This window comes from Nicotiana attenuata, chromosome 2, assembly GCF_001879085.1.
Source record: "Nicotiana attenuata strain UT chromosome 2, NIATTr2, whole genome shotgun sequence".
Taxonomy (NCBI): Eukaryota; Viridiplantae; Streptophyta; class Magnoliopsida; order Solanales; family Solanaceae; genus Nicotiana; species Nicotiana attenuata.
In genome coordinates, this window is record NC_031990.1 from 61,662,595 (window position 1) to 61,682,920 (window position 20,326).

The 20,326-nt window shown below is 39.6% G+C and overlaps 1 protein-coding gene and 1 long non-coding RNA gene across 3 annotated transcripts; both read left to right on the forward strand.

Annotated features, from left to right (window-relative positions):
* On the forward strand, positions 14,792–17,708 carry LOC109211301. 2 transcript variants are annotated; one of them, XR_002065675.1, is made up of 3 exons: positions 14,792–14,918; positions 15,418–15,507; positions 17,322–17,708. It is a non-coding gene; the product is annotated as an uncharacterized LOC109211301 (long non-coding RNA). The 2 variants fall into 2 exon arrangements; XR_002065674.1 differs by having other exon boundaries at positions 14,792–15,507.
* Positions 19,283–20,326, forward strand: LOC109223002 (AT-hook motif nuclear-localized protein 4-like). The gene is made up of 2 exons (XM_019387275.1): positions 19,283–19,848; positions 20,081–20,326. Exon 1 carries the CDS (start codon positions 19,284–19,286, stop codon positions 19,719–19,721), a length of 438 nt encoding a protein of 145 aa, XP_019242820.1. The 5' UTR covers position 19,283; the 3' UTR covers positions 19,722–19,848; positions 20,081–20,326.

Below are 20,326 nucleotides of genomic sequence, written 5' to 3' on the forward strand. Positions count from 1 at the left end.
GGGAACCCCGAATGCACACTTTGCGGGGTTCAGTGTTAAGTTGTACCTCCTTTACCTGTCAAAGAACTTTCTCAAGTCTGCTATGTGATCCGCGGCCCTCTTGGATTTGACAATGACGTCGTCCACTACACCTCTATTTCTTTGTGTATCATATCATGGAAGATGGTTGTCATGGCTCTCATGTAGGTAGCCCCTGCATTCTTTAGACCAAATGGCATCATCTTGTAGCAGTATACCCCCCATGGTGTAATAAAAGTTGTTTTCTCTACGTCTTCTTCATCCATCCAGATCTGGTGATAACCCGCGAAGCAATGTACAAAGGATTGGAGTTCATGCTTGGCGCAATTGTCGATCAGGATGTGTATATTTGGCAGTGGAAAGTCATCCTTGGGACTTGCTCTGTTTAAGTCTCGATAGTCAACGCATACTCTAACTTTCCCATCTCTCTTCGGAACTGGCACAATGTTGGCTAACCAGGTTGGGTACTCAACTACCCTGAGGACTTTGGCTTTGATATGCTTAGTAACTTCCTCCTTGATTTTCAGGCTCATATTTGGTTTGAATTTTCTTAGTTTTTGCTTCACTGGCAGACACATGGGATTGGTAGGCAACTTGTGAGCCACTATGGACGTGCTCAAACCGGTCATGTCATCATATGACCATGCGAAAATGTCCTCATACTCCTTTAAGAAATGAATGTATTCTTCTTTCTCTTGGTGACAAGTGAGTGCTGATGCGAGTCTCCTTGACGGTCTCGGCGTCCCCCAAATTTACTGCTTCGATTTCGTCTAGGTTGGACTTAGGCTTATTCTCAAAGTTTTCGACCTCCCTGACAACTTCCTCGGGTATTTCATCTTCTTCATCCGACTCATATTGTGTTGCCTCATTATATGTCCCAGTCACCGGTTCATCAGGAAAAGTAATAATAATGCTGTAGAAAGAAAAAGTGTAGAAAAATAATAATGAATAATAAAGAGCAATGCATTTGATTAAAACTGAAATACATCCAAACAAGTATGGCTCGATGAATCGAGCATTTATTTTAAAACAAGTAAGTTTTTAAAACAAAATTACTGAAAATCTTAAATGCCTAGAATGGCTATTGGAATAAAATTAGGCTGATTGCCAAGCTACCCAGGGACTCGGCGGGCCCGGGATGGTGTGGCAGTCCAGTTCCTGAGAACAACTCCCTTCTCCACAGTCTGAATAGTGCCTTCTTCCTCCTCCTCCTCAACTATTGCACTGCATTGTATCATTTATTCTGATTTTTCCTTTGCTTTTAGGATCACTTGGAAGAGGAGGATGTGGAGGACCTTTAGGTATGTTGATGATGCCAGTTTGTGCGAACCAACCTTTGGGGAATGGGAATAATCAAAAGAAAGAAAGAAAAACAAAAGGTATCCAAGTCAGTAATAATTCTGAAAAGAGTACTTGCAGTATTTAAACATATATTGCGAAAAGATGAAATTTGCATCCTAATTTGGGAGCCTCGTTGTGCCCGAGGTAGGCCTAACGACAAGTTCATTTGGAGAACTTAGATGCCAATAAATACCTCATTTCATTAATATAAAAATAGACGAATCCCAAAACGACACTAAGATAATAAAGGTAAGTCACTATTGGCACTTGGCCTTATTACATTTAGGAAAGCAAATAAATCTAGCCTACTTGGTCCAAGAAGGACCTTCCCCAGACTCGATCATTCTAACTCCATCAACCAGGTTCCCCAGCTCTCGCATACCCAGCAGCAGATAGGCTCTAGCCAGATGTCATCCCTCGCTTCCAACTTTGGATACGGCTTGTCTTAAAGGGTTATTATATGGACAACATATTAACCCGGCTAGGTTTGACCATGATGCATGTACAATTAATCAGAGTAAGGTTTCTATAGAGGTCTAGACTGGGACCATCAAGCGGACAACTAGAGGGGGAAAGGCACGGAACCGTCGAACGCACCGCTGATTGACTAGTTTTACCGCAAATATGCCTTTCCGAATTTAAAGGGTGATATATAGGAAGAGTGAAAACACTCATCAATCGTTGCTATGGGATTGATTACGCACGAGTGGAATATGATGTTGAGCATGATTTATGCAACATAAATAGCATGTTTTCAAGTATTTGCACGTAAGAAAAATAATAAATGCAGTATTTAAATAATTAAAAGACAGTTACGGAAAAAGAAAACAAAGAGACAAGTCAGTTTCAGGAATATAAAGAAATCATAAATAGGCAGTTAAATCCAAATAAGGGGGAGGGTGCACGGGTAAAGCATGCTTAAGACTAATTCACAAAAATAAGTTCGTTATGGTTAGAGCCTAAAATATCCCCAACAGAGTCGCCATGCTGTCGCACCCTATTTTTCCTCCTCGCAGAGAAGCCTGGGTTTCGACATTCATGGGGGAACAGCTCGTTTCTTTTTGGGAATTGGATATTTGAAGAGTCGGCACCTAACGGATTATGGTGCGTTAGGGCACCTAGAGTAATTAACTCGTGTAACTGGTTTGCATTACTAGAGATTAGGGTAAGGGCTCGAAATAACCTTGAGGGGAAGGTGTTAGTCACCCCTCGCGGTCCACAACGGTGGGTCCCGGCTGAACTTAAACTATATGAATTAGTCATTTTCACAAGTAAACAATTTCAACACATATTTGCAAATAGAGGTAGTTTCCACATTCTGAATACATATATGATCAAGGATATTCAGATATTGAAAACAAGAGAGGTTTGGACAACTTACACATGTATATGTAAAGAAAAAAGAAAGTTTTGAGAATTTAAGCACATAGGGGAATTGGGAAAGGGAAGTCCTAAGTTGATTATCCTACAGGATCATACCCATGCAATGCCCGGTAATCACTCCTCAATGAGGGGCTACACGTGACATTTGCGTGCAGGTCATCATATCCTTTTACTACCCATTACCCTCCCCTTAGTGGTTATAAGCGAGTTTGATTAACGACCTCTAAGTGTGCTGCTACCCCTTCCTTATGGTCCTGGAGGAATTTAGGACCTCTAAATCTGGACAGTTCTAGACAACCTAAGGTTTTTAAAAGGTAAAAATCTAGGCGTCAAGCAAATAACATGTAGGACAAGCAAATAGGGACAAACAGTTAGAAGGCTCATATTTACCTCCGCATGTATATAGGCAGACAAATAGCACGTCTAAAACACAGATTTTGAAGAAAGTTCAGAAATCCTAAGGACATGATATCAAGATGAATGTTACAGATACAGGATATGCATAAGCAAAGTGGCAGAATCCCAACCAGTTTGCCTACTGGTTTTATAGCCTGTTAAGCTTAAGAAATTTAACACAATCAAATGCAGTTTCCAGTTTATATATATATATATATATATATATATATATAGAGAGAGAGAGAGAGAGAGAGAGAGAGAGAGACTGATTACCTAAGGCTTGCCTAGGCGGGGACTGTGTGCAATCATAATCACATGAGAGGATTAACAGTTTTAAGAAATTGTTCAACCTACAACATGCTATTCTAGATGACAGAGATTATAACAGGCGCCTTATTTATGTTTTAAGACGTGTGAGGATTTTTAAACCTTTTCATAGCCAGTTAATTATTTCAATCGAAATAGACAAAGTTCAAATAGATGCAAACAGAGTTCTTAAAGAAGGGTATCTAATGCATACATGGGATGACCATTTTTATTTAAAGTGGGAGTATTGACCTAATGGCAGGATCTCTATGTGATAGTTCTTATGCACAAATCAAAAGTTGGAATAATGGTACATGATATGTAGTATGCTGAAGCGCTAAACGTGCATGCCCTAAATCAGGATGTCTAGTGCACAAGTTTGTCATGGTTTGAATGCAAATAGATATAGTAATCCTAGAACATGATTTCTAACGCAGATTTACACAATGTAAGACCTAGAAGCATGTTTTCTACCCAGCTTTACCCACAGTACGGTATAACTACCCTCCCTTTTCACTAGTCACCCCAATATCTATTTACAATTAATTATTACAGACCAATGATTGAATAAATTACATAAGTAAAATATAAAATTGAGCTATAGGGAGCCTGAAGTAGGCCCAAAGCAAATCCTGGGGTACCAGGCCTTCAGTAGTATCAAATGCCAAGGATTTCATAGCCAAGTTCATGTTCAGGTGTGTCAGAGTTCCCTAAGGACCTCAAGAATCCCGGGCAGTGCTCAAACCCAGACCTTCCTCAAATAAAGACTGATTTATGTGTAGTGTGGAAGAGCCAGCCCTGATATGCCAGAGTTCAGAGAGATCTCAAGGACCTCTAAACAGTACACATACCAGAGGGGCAGGACTTAATAACCTAAGAATAAGTGAGAGTGTTTGATATGATTTGAAAAGGTTTTGGTAAACAGTATAGAGAGGAATCTTAGGAGTGAAAAGATTTTTTTAAAAAACAGTACTAATTTGGTGTTAAAACAGCTTGAGAAAGTACGAAAACATCTTGAAATCAGAACACAAATCACAGAATAACCAGATTCAGAAACGCTTGGCAAACAGATTCCACACAGGGAGAGAGGGGTTGGGGACACATAGAATACACCTTAGTATCTAACAGATGCACAGAATTCTCAAGAGTTTGTAGAATTAATAAGTTAGTTACAAGGGTGGATGATTGAGACATGGAGCAAAGATCACAGCAGAAGCATTTTGAGAACACATAAACAACACAACTAGAGTTAACCTAGAGAGACAAGGTAACTTAGCATGAGTAAAGCAGAACAAGCAAGAACTTATATGGGCAGGCTAGGCAAATATCAACAAGTATTCATAGTGTAGACATGCTAATCACACACCTAACAAAACAAGGTTTAGGCATGTTAGACAAATCGCAGGCAGGCAAGCATGCTAATCACATGATGAACAAGACAGCATTAGGCATGCTGGATAAACAGTAAACAGGAGCAGGAAACGAACTCATGACTGATGAACTACGGCAGTAATGAAACACATAGGGTTTAGGTTCTAAAATTTAATCAGAGGCATACCAGTTAGGGAAAGAGAACACAAGATGCAAGACATGTATTGTGCAATTTCAAGCCTTGGCTTACAGACGGCAAGACGAATGAATATCACAAGTAGCAGGAAGAACAGAGAGTTATTTTAGAGTGTAAGAGTAATGGTGAACTAATGCTCGTCTTGAACTGAGAGTAGAGGAGAGTATATATAGCAGTCTAGGAGCAGAGCAGAGTAAGGTAAAGAAATCAAAACTCAGCAATAAGAGAAATTACAAAATCAATCATACACGAAATCAGTGTAGTCTTCCTTTAATTAAGGACAACTACTCAACGGTTAAAGGACATGAGTCACTTAAGGAAAGAAACCAAATCAGACCTAAGTAAAGGGGTAAACAAACAAGAGCTTAATTAAGAAAATAATCGTAAAGTATCAGTAACATTACAGGCAATAAGGTAAGAGGGATAATTAAAGTCGTAAACAAGGGAATCAAGAATCAGCACATAAATTTTAACCAAGCAAATCAATAAATCAAAATTCAAAGTAGTACTGATTTAAAGAGAGGAAAAATATCCGTTTTCCACAAATAGACGAGTAAGCTGAATAAAACTTCATAAACACACATAAATTAGCCAAGGGATCGACTCAGAAACCCCAGTAGAGATGAACTAGGGTAAAAGTCACAAGATACTGAATTAGACTAAGGGGGAAATCATGAAAGTCAAAGCACAGCACAAACAATGTAACAAGTAGCTCGGAAAGACTCAGAATCGAAGCAAAAACATAAGAAAATTAGGGATTTAGCATAAACTAGTTAGGGTCGAAGCAAACTCTTCGAAATCAGTCAAAAAACACATAAAAATGGAAGATTAAATACTTAAAATTAGCAGAACGTTTTGAAGAAAGAGATTTTCAGGAAACCCTAGTTTAGGAAAATTGGAAGTCGTTCGAAAATCAGAAGATATTTGTAATAACTCATGTAAAATAAATTCAATCCATCTCAAATCTTGTACAGATCTGAGAAGTTCAAAGGACAAAATTAGGGTTTCGAGAAAAACAACATAGAGATGAAGAAGTAGGCTTAGAAATCCATAGGTTTAAGGCGAAATAGGAAGATCTTACTCAAAATCGGGCCGGAACAGCCTGAAACAGGCAAGAAAGGGCCACAGGTGTAAGCGGATTGACCCTGGTCCCTCGAGGACCTTAGAGATGGCGGTAGCAGCATAGGAGAGGCCATTAGAGGCCTGGTGGTGGTGAGAAACCACCATGAACGGCAGTAGACGAGTGACGATGTGGGTGAGTTAGGGTTAAGATTGGAGAGCATTTCAGAGGAGGAGAGGTGAGTGACGGGGATGAGAGGAGAGAAAATGAGAGGTTTAGGGGGGGTCATTAGGGTTTAATTATGGTAGGGGGAATCTGGACTATTAATCAAAATGATCGACGGCCAGGATTGGCCAGGTTATTGGGTCGGGTAAATTCAGATTGGGCCTAGGGAGTTTAGGCCGATTTTTTGGTTTAATATTAAGAGGGTTTTGGGCTGGTATTAAAAGGGTTAAGTTTGAAATAAAAGGGCCATTTGTTAAATACCCAGGTATTTGAATAAAAATTATTTTATAAAATAATTAACAATGAGAAAAAAAAAAGTCATGCACGGGGATACTTTAAAATAATTATTAAATATTTTAAAAATATATCGGGCTAATTTTCGGTAAAATAATGTAGTGATGCATGTATGGGCTATAATTGCAAAGTTATTGCAATTGTAGCCAAAAGATGTAAATCTGGCCATTTATGAAATAATTTGGACTTAATAGGACCATAAATAGTAATATTAAATAAAGAAATGTTTTAAAACATTTGTGATGCAATTTTGTAATTATTTATATGAATAAAATACTGAGATAAATTAATTTTAAAAATGTAAAAATTATGGAGAAATGCCAATTGATGCTAATGCGTAGTGCTAAAGGTATATATGTATTTCAAAATAATTATAGGGAAAAATTGGGTATCAACATTTGGTTATCCCCATGTCGTGCTATTCTGGACTGTCATGCTAAGACAGTGACGTTGGCGATGCCGGGTTTGCCACGGATTGAGTGGCGAGGTTCGACTGATTTTGTTCCCTGTAGGGTGATTTCATTTCTGAAGGCCCAACAGATGGTTGGGAAGGGTTGTGTTTCATACTTAGCCTTTGTGAGGGATGTCAGTGCAGAGACTCCTACCATTTATTCTGTTCCAGTAATGAGGGATTTTCCCGATGTGTTTCCTGCAGACCTGTCGGGCATGCCACCGGACAGGGATATTGATTTTGGTATCGATTTGGTGCCGGGCACTCAGCCCATTTCTATTCCTCCATATCATATGGCACTAGCGGAGTTGAACGAGTTGAAGGAGCAACTTCAGGAACTCCTTGATAAGGGGTTCATTCGGCCTAGTGTGTCACCGTGGGGTGCGCCTGTCCTATTTGTGAAGAAAAAGGATGGTACTATGAGGATGTGCATTGATTACAGGCAGTTGAACAAGGTCACAATCAAAAACAAATATCCTTTGCCTCGTATCGATGATTTATTTGACCAGCTTCAGGGAGCGAGGGTGTTCTCCAAGATTGACCGCCGTTTAAGGTATCACCAGTTGAATATCAGGGACTCGGATATTCTTAAGACAGCTTTCAGGACCTGATATGGTCATTATGAGTTCCTTGTTATGTCTTTTGGGCTGACCAATGCCCCAGTAGCGTTCATGCATTTGATGAACAGCGTGTTCCGGCCTTATCTCGACTCGTTCGTTATTGTTTTCATTGATGATATTTTGGTATACTCGCGTAGTCAGGAGGAGCACGCAGAGCATTTGAGAGTTGTGTTGCAGATATTGAGGGAGGAGAAGCTTTATGCAAAGTTCTCCAAGTGTGAGTTTTGGCTCAATTCAGTGGCTTTCTTGGGGCACATGGTGTCCGGTGAGGGTATTTAGGTTGATCTGAAGAAGATAGAGGCGGTTCAGAGTTGGCCCAGGTTGTCCTCAGACACAGAGATTCGCAGTTTTCTTGGTTTGGCGGGTTATTACCGTCGGTTTGTCCAGGGATCTTCATCTATTGCATCACCCTTGACTAAGTTGACTCAAAAGGGTGCACCTTTCATGTGGTCGGATGAGTGTGAGGCGAGCTTTTAGAAGCTCAAGACTGCCTTGACCATAGCTCCAGTATTAGTTTTGCCTTCAGTTTCAGGTTCATATACAGTGTATTGTGATGCTTCGAGAGCGGGTATTGGATGTGTGTTGATGCAGGAGGGTAGAGTTATTGCTTATGCTTCTCGTCAGTTCAAGCCCCACGAGAAGAACTACCCTGTTCATGATCTAGAGTTGGTTTCCATTGTTCACGCGTTGAAGATTTGGAGGCATTATCTGTATGGCGTGTCTTGTGAGGTGTTTACTGATCATCATAGCCTCCAGCACTTGTTCAAGCAGAATGATCTCAATTTGAGGCAGCGGAGATGGTTGGAGCTGCTAAAAGACTATGATATTACTATCTTGTACTATTCGGGGAAGGCCAATATAGTGGTCGATGGTTTGAGTAGGAAGGCGGTGAGTATGGGTAGTTTGCATATATTCCTGTTGGGGAGAGACCTCTCGCAGTTGATGTTCAGGCCTTGGCCAACCGGTTTGTGAGGTTGGATGTTTCGGAGCCCAGTCGGGTCTTAGCTTGTGTGGTTTCTCGGTCTTCCTTGTTTGATCGCATTAGAGAGCGCCAGTATGATGATCCTCATTTGCTTGTCCTTAAGGACAGAGTTCAGCACGACGATGCCAGAGATGTGATTATTGGTGATGATGGGGTATTGAGGATGCAGGGCCGGATATGCGTGCCCAATGTGGATGGACTTCGGGAGTTGATTCTGGAGGAGGCCCATAGCTCGCGGTATTCCGTCCATCCGGGTGCCACGAAGATGTATCAGGATTTGCGGCAGCACTATTGGTGGAGGAGAATGAAGGAGGATATTGTGGGATTTGTAGCTCGGTGTCTCAATTGTCAGCAAGTGAAATATGAGCATCAGAGATCGGGTGGCTTGCTTCAGCAGATGGATATTCCAGAGTGGAAGTGGGAGCGGATCACCATGGACTTTGTAGTTGGGCTCCCACGGACTTTGAAGAAGTTCGATGCTATTTGGGTGATTGTGGATTGGTTGACCAAGTCCGCGCACTTCATTGTTGTGTGTACTACCTATTCTTCAGATCGGTTGGCAGAGATCTATATCAGAGAGATTGTTCGCTTGCATGGTGTCCCAGTTTCCATCATTTCGGATAGAGGTACTCAGTTTACTTCGCAGTTTTGGAGGGCCGTGCAGGGAGAGTTGGTACTCAGGTTGAGTTGAGCACAGCTTTTCACCCTCAGACGGACGGGCAGTCCGAACGCACTATTAAGATATTGGAGGACAGGTTACGCGCTTGTGTCATTTACTTCGGTGGTTCATGGGATCAGTTTCTACCGCTCGCGGAGTTCGCTTAAAACAACAGTTATCAGTCGAGTATTCAGATGGCTCCATATGAGGCTTTGTATGGGAGACGGTGTAGATCTCCAGTTGGTTGGTTCGAGCCGGGCGAGGCTAGGCTATTGGGTACAGATTTGGTGCAGGATGCTTTGGACAAGGTGAAGGTGATTCAGGAGCGGCTTCGTACAGCGCAGTCGAGACAAAAGAGTTATGCTAACAGGAAGGTTCGTGATGTGTCCTACATGGTTGGGGAGAATGTTCTATTGAAGGTTTCACCCATGAAGGGTGTTATAAGATTTGGGAAGAAGGGTAAATTGAGTCCTCGGTTCATTGGGCCTTTTGAGGTGCTTCGAAGGATTAGGGAGGTGGCTTATGAGCTTGCTTTGCCACCCAGCTTGTCGAGTGTGCATCCGGTCTTTCATGTTTCTATGCTCCGGAAGTATATTGGCGATCCGTCTCATGTTTTGGACTTCAGCACGGTTCAGTTAGACAGTGATTTGACTTATGATGGGAGCCAGTTGCTATTTTGGAGCGTCAGGTTCAAAAGTTGAGATCAAAGGATATAGCTTCAGTGAAAGTACAGTGGAGAGGCCGGCCCGTGGAGGAGGCTACCTGGGAGACCAAGCGGGAGATGCGGAGCAAATATCCTCACCGATTTCAGGCTTCAGGTATGTTTCTTGACCCGTTCGAGGACGAACGTTTATTTAACAGGGGGAGGATGTAACGACCCGGCCGGTCATTTCATGAGTTACCGCTCCGTTTCCCCCATTTCTGCTTCTTTATGTGTTGTTCAGTTGTATTTCATCTCATCGTGTCGGTTAGTTTGAATTCGGAGTGGTTTTGTAGAGAAATGAGACACTTAGTCTCTTTAGTTGGCCTTTTAGTTGGAAAAGTCAACTGGAAGTTGACTTGTGAGTAAATGATCTCGGATTTTGGTTTTTATGATTCGGATAGCTTTGTAAGGTGATTTGGGACTTAGGAGCGTGATCGGAATGTGTTTTGGAGGTCCGGGGTAGATTTAGGCTTGAATTGGCAAAATTGGAATTTTGGCGTTTTCCGGTTGGTAGTGGAAATTTTGATATAAGGGTCGGAATGGAATTCCGGAAGTTGGAGTAGGTTCGTTGTGTCATTTGGGACGTGTGTGCAAAATTTTAGGTCATTCGGACGAGGTTTGATAGACTTTTTGATCGAAAGCGGAATTTGGAAGGTTTGGAATTTCTTAGGCTTGAATCCGATAATACTTTGATGTTTCGATGTTGTTTTGAGTGTTCCAAAGATTGGAACAAGTTTGAATGATGTTATGGATGTGTTGACATATTTAGTTGAGGTCTCGAGGGCCTCGAGCAAGTTTCGGGTGGTTAACGGACCAATTCTTGGCTTTGGAGAGTTGCAGATTTTCTGATTTTTGTTGCAGAAGAAATTGTTCTTCGCGTTCGCGAGCCTGGGGTCGCGTTCTCGTAGGTTTGGATTGCAGTGACTCGCGAACGCGTGAGAGGAGTCGCGTTCGTGTAGGGTAATCAGAGCAGCTGGGATCCCAGGAGTTTTGTGCTTCGCGTTCGCGAAGGTGAGGTCGCGTTCGTGAAGGCCTGGACGGTTGAAGCATCGCGTTCGCGTGGAGTATGTCGCGTTCGTGAAGGAGGAATAATTGGTTAATGGAATTTCGTGCTTCTTGAACGTGGTCGCGTTGGCGAAGAAGGAATTATTGCCTGAGCAGAATGTTTAAATAGTTGCCTTCGCGATCTTTTGGTCTATTTTCCACCATTGTTGAGCGATTTTGAAGTTTTTTGAGAGGGAATCTAAGGGAAACACTTGGAGGTAAGATTTTTGAACTCAATACTCGATTCCATGGCATTATTTCACTGATTAGGCTTGAAATTAATGGAAAACAAGGGTTAAATTTGGGGAATTAGGGCTTGATATTGGAGAGTGTAAATTGGGAATTTGAGGGGCCATTTAGGGTCCGATTTTGATGTTCTTGATATGTATAGACTCGTGGGGGATAAGAATTCTAGTAATGTAATTTTATCAAAATCCAAGACATGGGCCCGGGGGTCGGGTTTGGCCAATTTTGGGATTTTTGAGTAAATTTGGTTATTTTTGCGTGGGCTTTGTTCCTTTAGCCTATTTTTGATATTATGATTCTGATTTTGGATAGATTCGGGGCAAGTTGAGGCCGATTCGAGAGGCAAAGGCATCGCGGGCTAGAGTTTGGACCGGATCGAGGTAAGTAATGACTATAAATGTTGTCCTGAGGGTAAGAAACCCCGGATTTCACAATGTTGTGCTATTTTGAGGTGACGCACACGCTAGATGACAAGCGTGGGGTCGTGTACCGTTGGGGATTGTGTCTTGGTCCGTCCCGTACGACTGTTAAGTCGCGCATTTGATTGAACACTGTTTAATATTATTGTGTTTTGAAAAATATAACTATGTTTGGGGCTGAATGCCGTGTTTGGGCCTTGTGCCGACTGTTTGGACCCTTTGGGGCTTTTTACTACTATTTCCTTACTGTTTTGATAATATTTACACTCAGTCATGCTATACTTTCACTGATTTCATAACTCGGATTTTATTTACTCCTTTTGATTTTATAAATGATATTTTGAACCGAGTACCTGTTTTACTGTCAGCCCGAGGGGCTTGAGTGGGTTCTGACTGAGTGAGGTCGAGGGCCTGTGTAGTGAGAATATCATGGGATCGGTCTGCGCGCCGCAGCAAGTTGTACTGATTTGTGATATATGAGAGGCCAAGGGCCTGATTTGTTATGCCACGAGATGGCTTACGTTAGCGCTTGGGCTGTAGGAGCCCCTCCAGAGTCTGTACACCCCCACTGAGCGCGGGTACCCAGTGTGTGTGATATGATAGTGCCCGAGGGGATTTTGTTGTTTCATGTTGTTGCCCGAGGGGCTGATTACGAGTGATTGTGAGGTAGCCCGAGGGGCTGGTTCTGCTGATATTATGCCCGAGGGGCTATTTATTTTCTATCCTTTTACTCACTATTTTCATCACTCGTTTGAAACTATTGAAAGATGTTTTAAAGGGTTTTACTGAACTGAGTTGTTTTTACGAGTTTTATTACTTTACTGCATTGTTCTGGACTTATACTGTTTTGTTGTAGCGTTATGACGTGGTTTACGTGTTTTCTTACTGCTCAGTTGCCTTTACTTTTATTACTTACTGAGTTGGTGTACTCACATTACTCCCTGCACCTTGTGTGCTGATCCAAGAGTCTTGGATCGCGATAGCGGGTGCTGGTTAGCCTTTCAGCAGGTCCCCGGAGTTGACTAGGTAGTTGTTTGGCGTTCGCAGCCCAGTGCTTCTCCTTCCTATCTTATTCAGCTTTGTATTAGCATTTGTTTTCAGACTATGTTGTCCTTTCTTATTCCGAGACGAGTTGTAGTTGCTCATGACTGGTGACACCCCGATACCAGGCTGTGTTATGTTTCCGCACTGTTTATTTTAACTTATATTATGGGATTTTAGATAATTAATGGTTTTAAATGACTTATTATAAATGTCTGGTTGGTTTTGAGGTTTGGGTCGGTTGGCCTAGTTTCACGATAGGCGCCATCACGACCGGGTCCGTTTTAGGGTCGTGACATGTTTTTTCTTCAGAATCTGACAGGTCCATTCCTCTTCGTTTTCTTCTTTATGTACTCTGTGTTTGTTGGATTTAATTTTAAGCTTCTTCATTTCTTTCGAAATATTTTACGCTTCTTGATCAATATAATTCAAATCGATGAAGTAGATTTGTTGTGAAGTTCATCTACAACGGATTCTCACTTATTTAAGTTTACATTAAAATGCATCTGCTTGCCTTTTTTCTCATATGTTCTACTATACCAACTTCATTTTCCCTAGCTTTTCGCATAACCTATATTAACATGTTCTATTTTAAGAGAATATTGAAGAAGAATTTGAGCTTCCACTGAAGACATTCTACTAAAATATTATTAATAATGTTGACAAATGAAGTTCACACCAGTTCATTGTGGTCCAGGGGAAAGCAAGATAAAATACTGTTCAAGGTCATCCTCTTATGTCTTTCTTTCACGAGATATAGTGTGAACCCTATATAATATAATTGATTTCATCTCCATTGATGGGTCGATACTATGCATTGATATGTGCTGAAACAGGAGTAGTAGGAAATCGAAGCTTATGACATGTTGATTCAGGTAGCAGCAGAAACAGGAGGAGTAGGAAATTAAATGCTACTGAAATTTTGTATTCTATTTATACCTCTTAACTACTTTTGTCCTAAATTAAACAAATAGCATTATAAAATGGAAATACATGTTGCTTGAAAGTTATAGTTCAAATACATAAATTAGCTACACTACTAGCTACTTGTGTACTTCTCTTTTCATATGCCATTTTCTATTGTCTTTTGTTTCTACATTCTTATGACAATAATTCCTACCTTGGCTACATCATGTCACAGGTCCCAAAGTATTTGTCGAAGATCACAACAAAGAGCCTTGGTTTTCCTTCAAGTCGATGCATCACATTTCATTAATATGGGAACAGTTAGTAAATATGTATCTTGTAAACCTCTAGACATCCGATAAAACTTGATTCTTTAGTGGATAGTACCAAGTAGTAAACTTACCTATTGAATCTTGGTATGCTTGCATTTTTGCCGGTGATCTCTTGCTTTAGGATTCTAAGGATATTCTAATTAATTCAATATTATGCAGTTATGCCCGCAGGGACTTGCTCATTATTGTGAATGCAAAGAGGGACGATGATCCTATGGTATATGTTCACAAGTCTATAAGTGAGTAGGAGCTTTAAATCCGATTTTGCCAAACTAGACGAGTAAGTACATGCATGAGTGACTAGGAGATCATAAGAGGTCCACTGTTATTCACTTTTGAATTATTTGAGAAGAATAAAGGGCAACGAATAGAACTTCAAATTTGTATTATGAAGCATTTTGTGTTTCTGTCAGAATATAGTGTTCTCATTTTAATTTTACTTATTGTGCATTGCTTACTCTTTCACACTTCTTTAGTTTTAAGTGGTAGGTAGCTTTAGATGAAAGATAGAAGATAGTCTGATGAACTTGGTATCTAATGTCCATTTGATTATAATACTCAAGTTTGTGCAAAATGCAAATACATTTGACTTTATTAAATATAATGGCCTTAACATAAACCTCTTTCATGTTCACAACCTAGTATATTAGAAATGATCAGGTTTTGACCTGTGTGTTTTGTGTCTTTTCTACAAAGCTTGAGGGCATTTTAGTCTTTTAGTCTCACATAGTTGTTCCAGTTACGTGTCTCTTAATTTTTACCTATTCCTCCACAACTCTACGTGTTCAGTGCATATCGTTCCAATTGTCTTCCTAAGTCGCCACAGATATTGTTTCTTTCTTTGTATTGTACTTTATTTCTCCATTTTCCATAGGCTCTCTCAGAAGTGTTGGTGTTCTTGCTCTCAAGAGTGTGCTTAACTATACGTTTGTTCCTCTTTTAATTTCTACCCGCATCTTTTTTGGTTCGCTTTATATATATCTTAATTTCGCAATCCAATGGCTGGTGTATGTGAAAACTGATGGTGAAACTCCATTTTCAAACTTTAACCTTGCTGGGTTTTAATTAACCATTAGAGGCATAGGGACAAATGAAAGCTTATACATGTGATTTAGAAACAATTTCTTCATCTTTTCCTAATTTGTATCTATCTCTCCCATTTATCTTTTTCGAAAAATCTTTACATTGGGTCCACTTTTTGGGTTCTCTTCGTACTTATATTCTTCATCTTCTTCTCTTTTGGTGTTTGTTCTGGGTTCTCTTCATACTTTCTAATTTTGCAATTTCGTGGCTATTGTATGATTCTAATTGACAACTGTAGAGTAACATATCATAGTATATTCCTAAATTCAATTTCTGTATGCCTCAAATCTTATTTGCCCAAAGCTTTCTACTTTTTTGAAATAAATTGATCTCTTGTGCCAGACTTTTACCATTTCCATTGGTGTAAAGAACTGACAAGCTGAAGTTGTTCGAGCTGTTCCCTGAAACTTTAGTTTCATTATAGCCCATCGGGTAATGAATCTTATCCTCTATTCACATGACTCCATTTAACCTAGCTGTATCAATTTGTGATATAACATGCACGTAAAAGTCACTTGGAGAACTTCCTTCACTACTGAGCTTTCTTCAAAGTAGTTTCACAGACTATTGAGAAGTCAATTGTTTGCCACCTATAAAGAATGCTATAAACGGAGAAGAAATTAATGTGCTTGTTTAATTTTTCTATTTTATTCATTTTTTTTATCGGGAAAAGATAGGGATAAACATGTGATAAGCTGTCAAGGGGGTTTCAGTCCTCTGTTCAAGATAATAATTGCTTAATTTTTGAAGTCAGAATTAGTTGCCACCTATAAAGAATGCTAGAAACAGGGTTTTTGATAAATTGGTTATACTCTCTCAAAGGATACTGATGCTTGTGTCTGGTTTTATGGATTACTCATGCTGCAATGTGTTATTTGGTACATCACCATATTTCTAGCCAATATCCCTTTGATGACCCATGTGTGGGATTTATAGAACATTATGATGCTTATCAAAGTATTGGAATGAGTTTAGGCAAATTAAACAATAAAATGATGGAGGTAAACAAAACTCTATAAGGTTAGGTTTGCAGCAGCACCAAGGTACATATTGCTTGGACAGAAGGAGAGCATAGGTCAGTAACCGGTGATAACATCTTCTCACAAATTGTCCCACGGAACCCCTATTTTAGTGTTTTTTCTGCGCAATGTTTAAATCCGCATATGTAAAATGAAGGGACTAAACCTTCATATGAGAAAGAAGAAAGTTGTCCACTTTTAGATATATCTTGAATCCTCCATTCTTAGTCTCCCTTATCTTTGAGGTATAAAAGGTTGTGGTCGTCACAGTTATGAGTGCATTTGAATTCCACTAAAAGTCTCATTTTTGGTTCTGCTTAATCTCTTTGTTCAGACTCCTTTTAGAATAAAGCTAGCTGCCGAGCTCTTCCTATCTTATTATTTGAGTTGATATAGTAAAATTATTGATTCAGTACTTGTGATTAATTTTTCAGATTATGGTCTTAAAAAGCATGACAAAACGTCTTAATATTAATAATTACATACTCTTTATGTTTTTTTCTATATTATGGTTTAAACAACCATGTGCACACTTCTTCCTCTATTCTTTCTTTAGTTGCTAAGAATTTTATAAGCTCAATGTAAGTTCAGTGATAGGAGATGTTATTTTCAGATAAAGGTTTTAGGCTAATACTCTTTCACTCTGTGTAGGAGGGATATTATAGCAGATTTTGAGTCACTATTAGACCTTCTGTACTCCTTCAATTTATAGAAGAAAGTCATTTTCTTCCTTCTCATATGTACTCTTTCAGCCAGCTCGGTACTATTTAATGGTTATCCTTTACCTTTTCATCAAATAATTCCAGCTTCTTGATCAAGGGGATTATTAGATGTAGGGACGACAAACAAAGAGATATGGGAATGGTAACTTTATGATGATTAGTTACAAAATAGAGCAACTAAATTTGAAGAAACTGTTTGATTCTGCTTATGCATATTCTCTTTTGAATCCTTGGTGTCAAATTTCATAACTTCCGTTGTGGCCACTTCACTCCGATTATGGAGTAACTAACTGCTGCCTGAAGTTATTTTTGCACATCCGCTTCTATTATTAACTGCATTTGTACATGCATGTGTACATTTATGACAGCATGCTGTGAATTTCGCCTTAGAGGTACCCATTCTTTATTTAGTTTTTGTAGATTTTGGATGTTTGATAGATACATATCTTTTCTTTCTTTTCTCTGTTTATCTTCATATTTTACAAATTAATTTATCTTTCAACAGAATACAGATAACGATACAGCCTTGCAGCTACAAGAAGCAAAGCTGAAAAAAATGCAGTAGCCCTTGCTGTGGATTAGTTATAAAAAGAACACCGTTCTTATGATATTTTTTGCATATTTTGTTAAAATGAACCATATCGTACCTATGTGTATGGGAAACTCTCTTCATTATGATTACCTATGTTTGATTTTGGTATGGGCAACTGTATTATGCACCTAAAGTCTGCCAAGACAACTCAAAGCATCTGAATTTGTTTTATGAGTGCAAATACCAGTTTGTACTCACGAAAGTTATGTAATTGCTATTTTCACTCATCTAAAAGAGTATATAACTCTAACTGCTTGCAAGTAATGCAATAGTTTAAAATAATGTAATCTTTTACATGTATTTATTTTTTTTCTCTGTCATTTCATATCAAAATAAAGTTATGAGATATTGTCTGTCTCTTTTTGTCATTTTTATTAATACAAAGTTAACAAAAAATAATGGTTAACTTTTATAATGTTGGGCCAGTGCTGGCACGGATCAGCTCCACCTAGTATTAGATATAATGAGGAGCAAGAAAACTTCTTTTTAAGTATGGTATATAATCAACAAGTGGTTCTGAATTAGGTGAGATGGGTTAGGAGCCATGAAAGCACATAGTCCTTATTGCAACCTTGTTCGTTAGCTCTTAACTGCATTAGTAGTACTTTACCGCTAGTTCTCTTAGACCTCTATACATAGGGTTAGAGATAATAGTTTGCAAAAGTGTGTTGCAAAGCAATGTATCCAAGCAAGGGTTTGAAGAGCATTTGGTTGGGGGTTTTGGGGGGGGGGGGGGGGGAGCAGTGAAGTCATCTGGTCACCAACTTTCTTGACTATCTGGTGATTATATACACGTATCTTTTACCATGTTAGCCTAGGAATTGTTGTATATTACGCTTCTAAATAAAGGTATTCTTGTCTCTTTCATTTATGTATAGCTTTATAAATATAATGACAACCCCAAAACATTACTATGGGATATTATTATATCATGGTATCAGAAGCCTAAAGATCCTACCCTAACCCTACCTAGCGTCGACCGTCACTGCAATTTACGGCTGAAGCATCTCTTGCTTTCTCCACATTTTTTTTCCTTCTCTGTTCCTTATGTCTTCTTTTTGCTATTCAAGCCTTATTTAATTAATTCTTTCTACTGTTTCTATGCAGATTTACTTATGTCTTATTTAATTTTCTTGTGTGCCCCACGTATTTCCTTCACTGTTTCTTAACTTTTGACCTTTCTTCTTTAACCCATTAGATATAGAATTGTCCTTCACCTTTTCTTTTTCCCTCCAGTCAATTCTCATATTAAAAAAAAGGGAAGCCCTTCTCTCGTTATTTAGTTCTTTCAATCTCGTTTCTTGCTACATATTCTTTTATTATTAATATGGCTGAGACTGCTTTTTCTGTGCATATTAAGGATCTTGTTCCTGAATTTTTACATCAAACTAATTATCTTAAGTGGGTACATCTCATTCAACCTGTTATTGAGATGTATGATTTGTTTGGACACATTGATGGTTCTGAATCAGCTCCTCCTAAATTTAATGTTTCTTCTGATGGTACTTCCAAGTCAGCTAACCCTGCCTTTGTTACGTGGAGAAAGCAAGACCGTCTTCTTCTTACTTAGATTCAGGCAACAATTCGCAGTGACCTTATTCCTCTATTATATCATTGTTCTACAGTTGCAGATGCTTGGAACCCATTAAAAAATCACTTTCTCCATCAATCCACAGTGAGAAAATGCAGTACAAGCATCAATTACATACTATTAAGAAGGGAGATCTCTCTACAGATGCTTATATGTCTAAGATTCAGGAATTGGCTGATTGCCTCCATTCTATTGGCCGTAGTGTTAATGACTCTGAGTTGGTTCGATGTGCTCTAAATGGGCTTTCGTTTTCTTATGACTCTTTTGTGATCATGGACTCGCACATGCGTCCTGCTCCTCAATTTTTTGAGTTGTGGACGATGCTTTTTACTCATGAGGCTCATACTTTGCCTTCTCCTGATCTAGTATCACCTGCTACAGCGTTGGTTGCTACAGTAGCTGATCCTCTTTCCTCAGCTTCCTCGGGATATCGTGGACGTGGACGTGGTCGTGGTCGCGTTCACGGTCGTGGAGGTGGTCGTGGTCGTGGCCGAGGTCGTGCTCAAGATTATGGTCATGGCAATAATTCACAGTTTCATTATAGCCCATCACCTTCCCCAGTTTCTTGTGGAGGTCCTTTCAAGCATTCTACCTCTAGTCGTGGTGTCTTGGCTCCCTCACCCTATCACTTGCCTGCATTTGTGTCTCCTACTCCCACTTCTACTACTGTGATTTGTCAGATTTGTGATCTTTCTGGTCATACGGCACTTGCTTGTCCTTAGTGCCATAACCATGCTTATACTGCTCCTAGTCTTCAGGCGAATATGGCAGCACTCTCATTGCAGTCCCCTCCAGATGAGAATTGGTACTTGGATTCTGGTGCAACCACACACATGACTAATGATTTGGGTAATCTCTCTTCCTTTTCTCCTGTTTCAAATGATTCCATCCTGGTTGGTAATGGTACTCGTATTCATGTTAACGGTGTTGGTTCTTCTTCTCTTTCTACTCCTTCTTGCTCCTTTAGTTTGTCCCCTGTTTTATATGTTCCGCATCTTTGCAAGAATTTATTGTCTGTTCATCAATTTTCCAACGAAAATAATAGTGGATTAACTTTCTTCCTTGGGGTTTTCATGTTAAGGACTTGGCGACGAGGAAATTTCTGCATCACTCCCGCACTGATGGGCCTCTCTATCCTTTTCAGTCTTCCTCTGCATGTCATCGTTTGCTTAGCCATCAACCTTTGCTGCTCTACATGACTCTAGTTCTATTTGGCATGCGCGTTTGGGGCATCCAAGTCATGTAGATTTACTTAGATCTAGAAAGTTAATTTCATTGTCTAGGCCTTTTTCAAATTCTTCTTTTTTTTGTAATTCTTGTTTAAGCT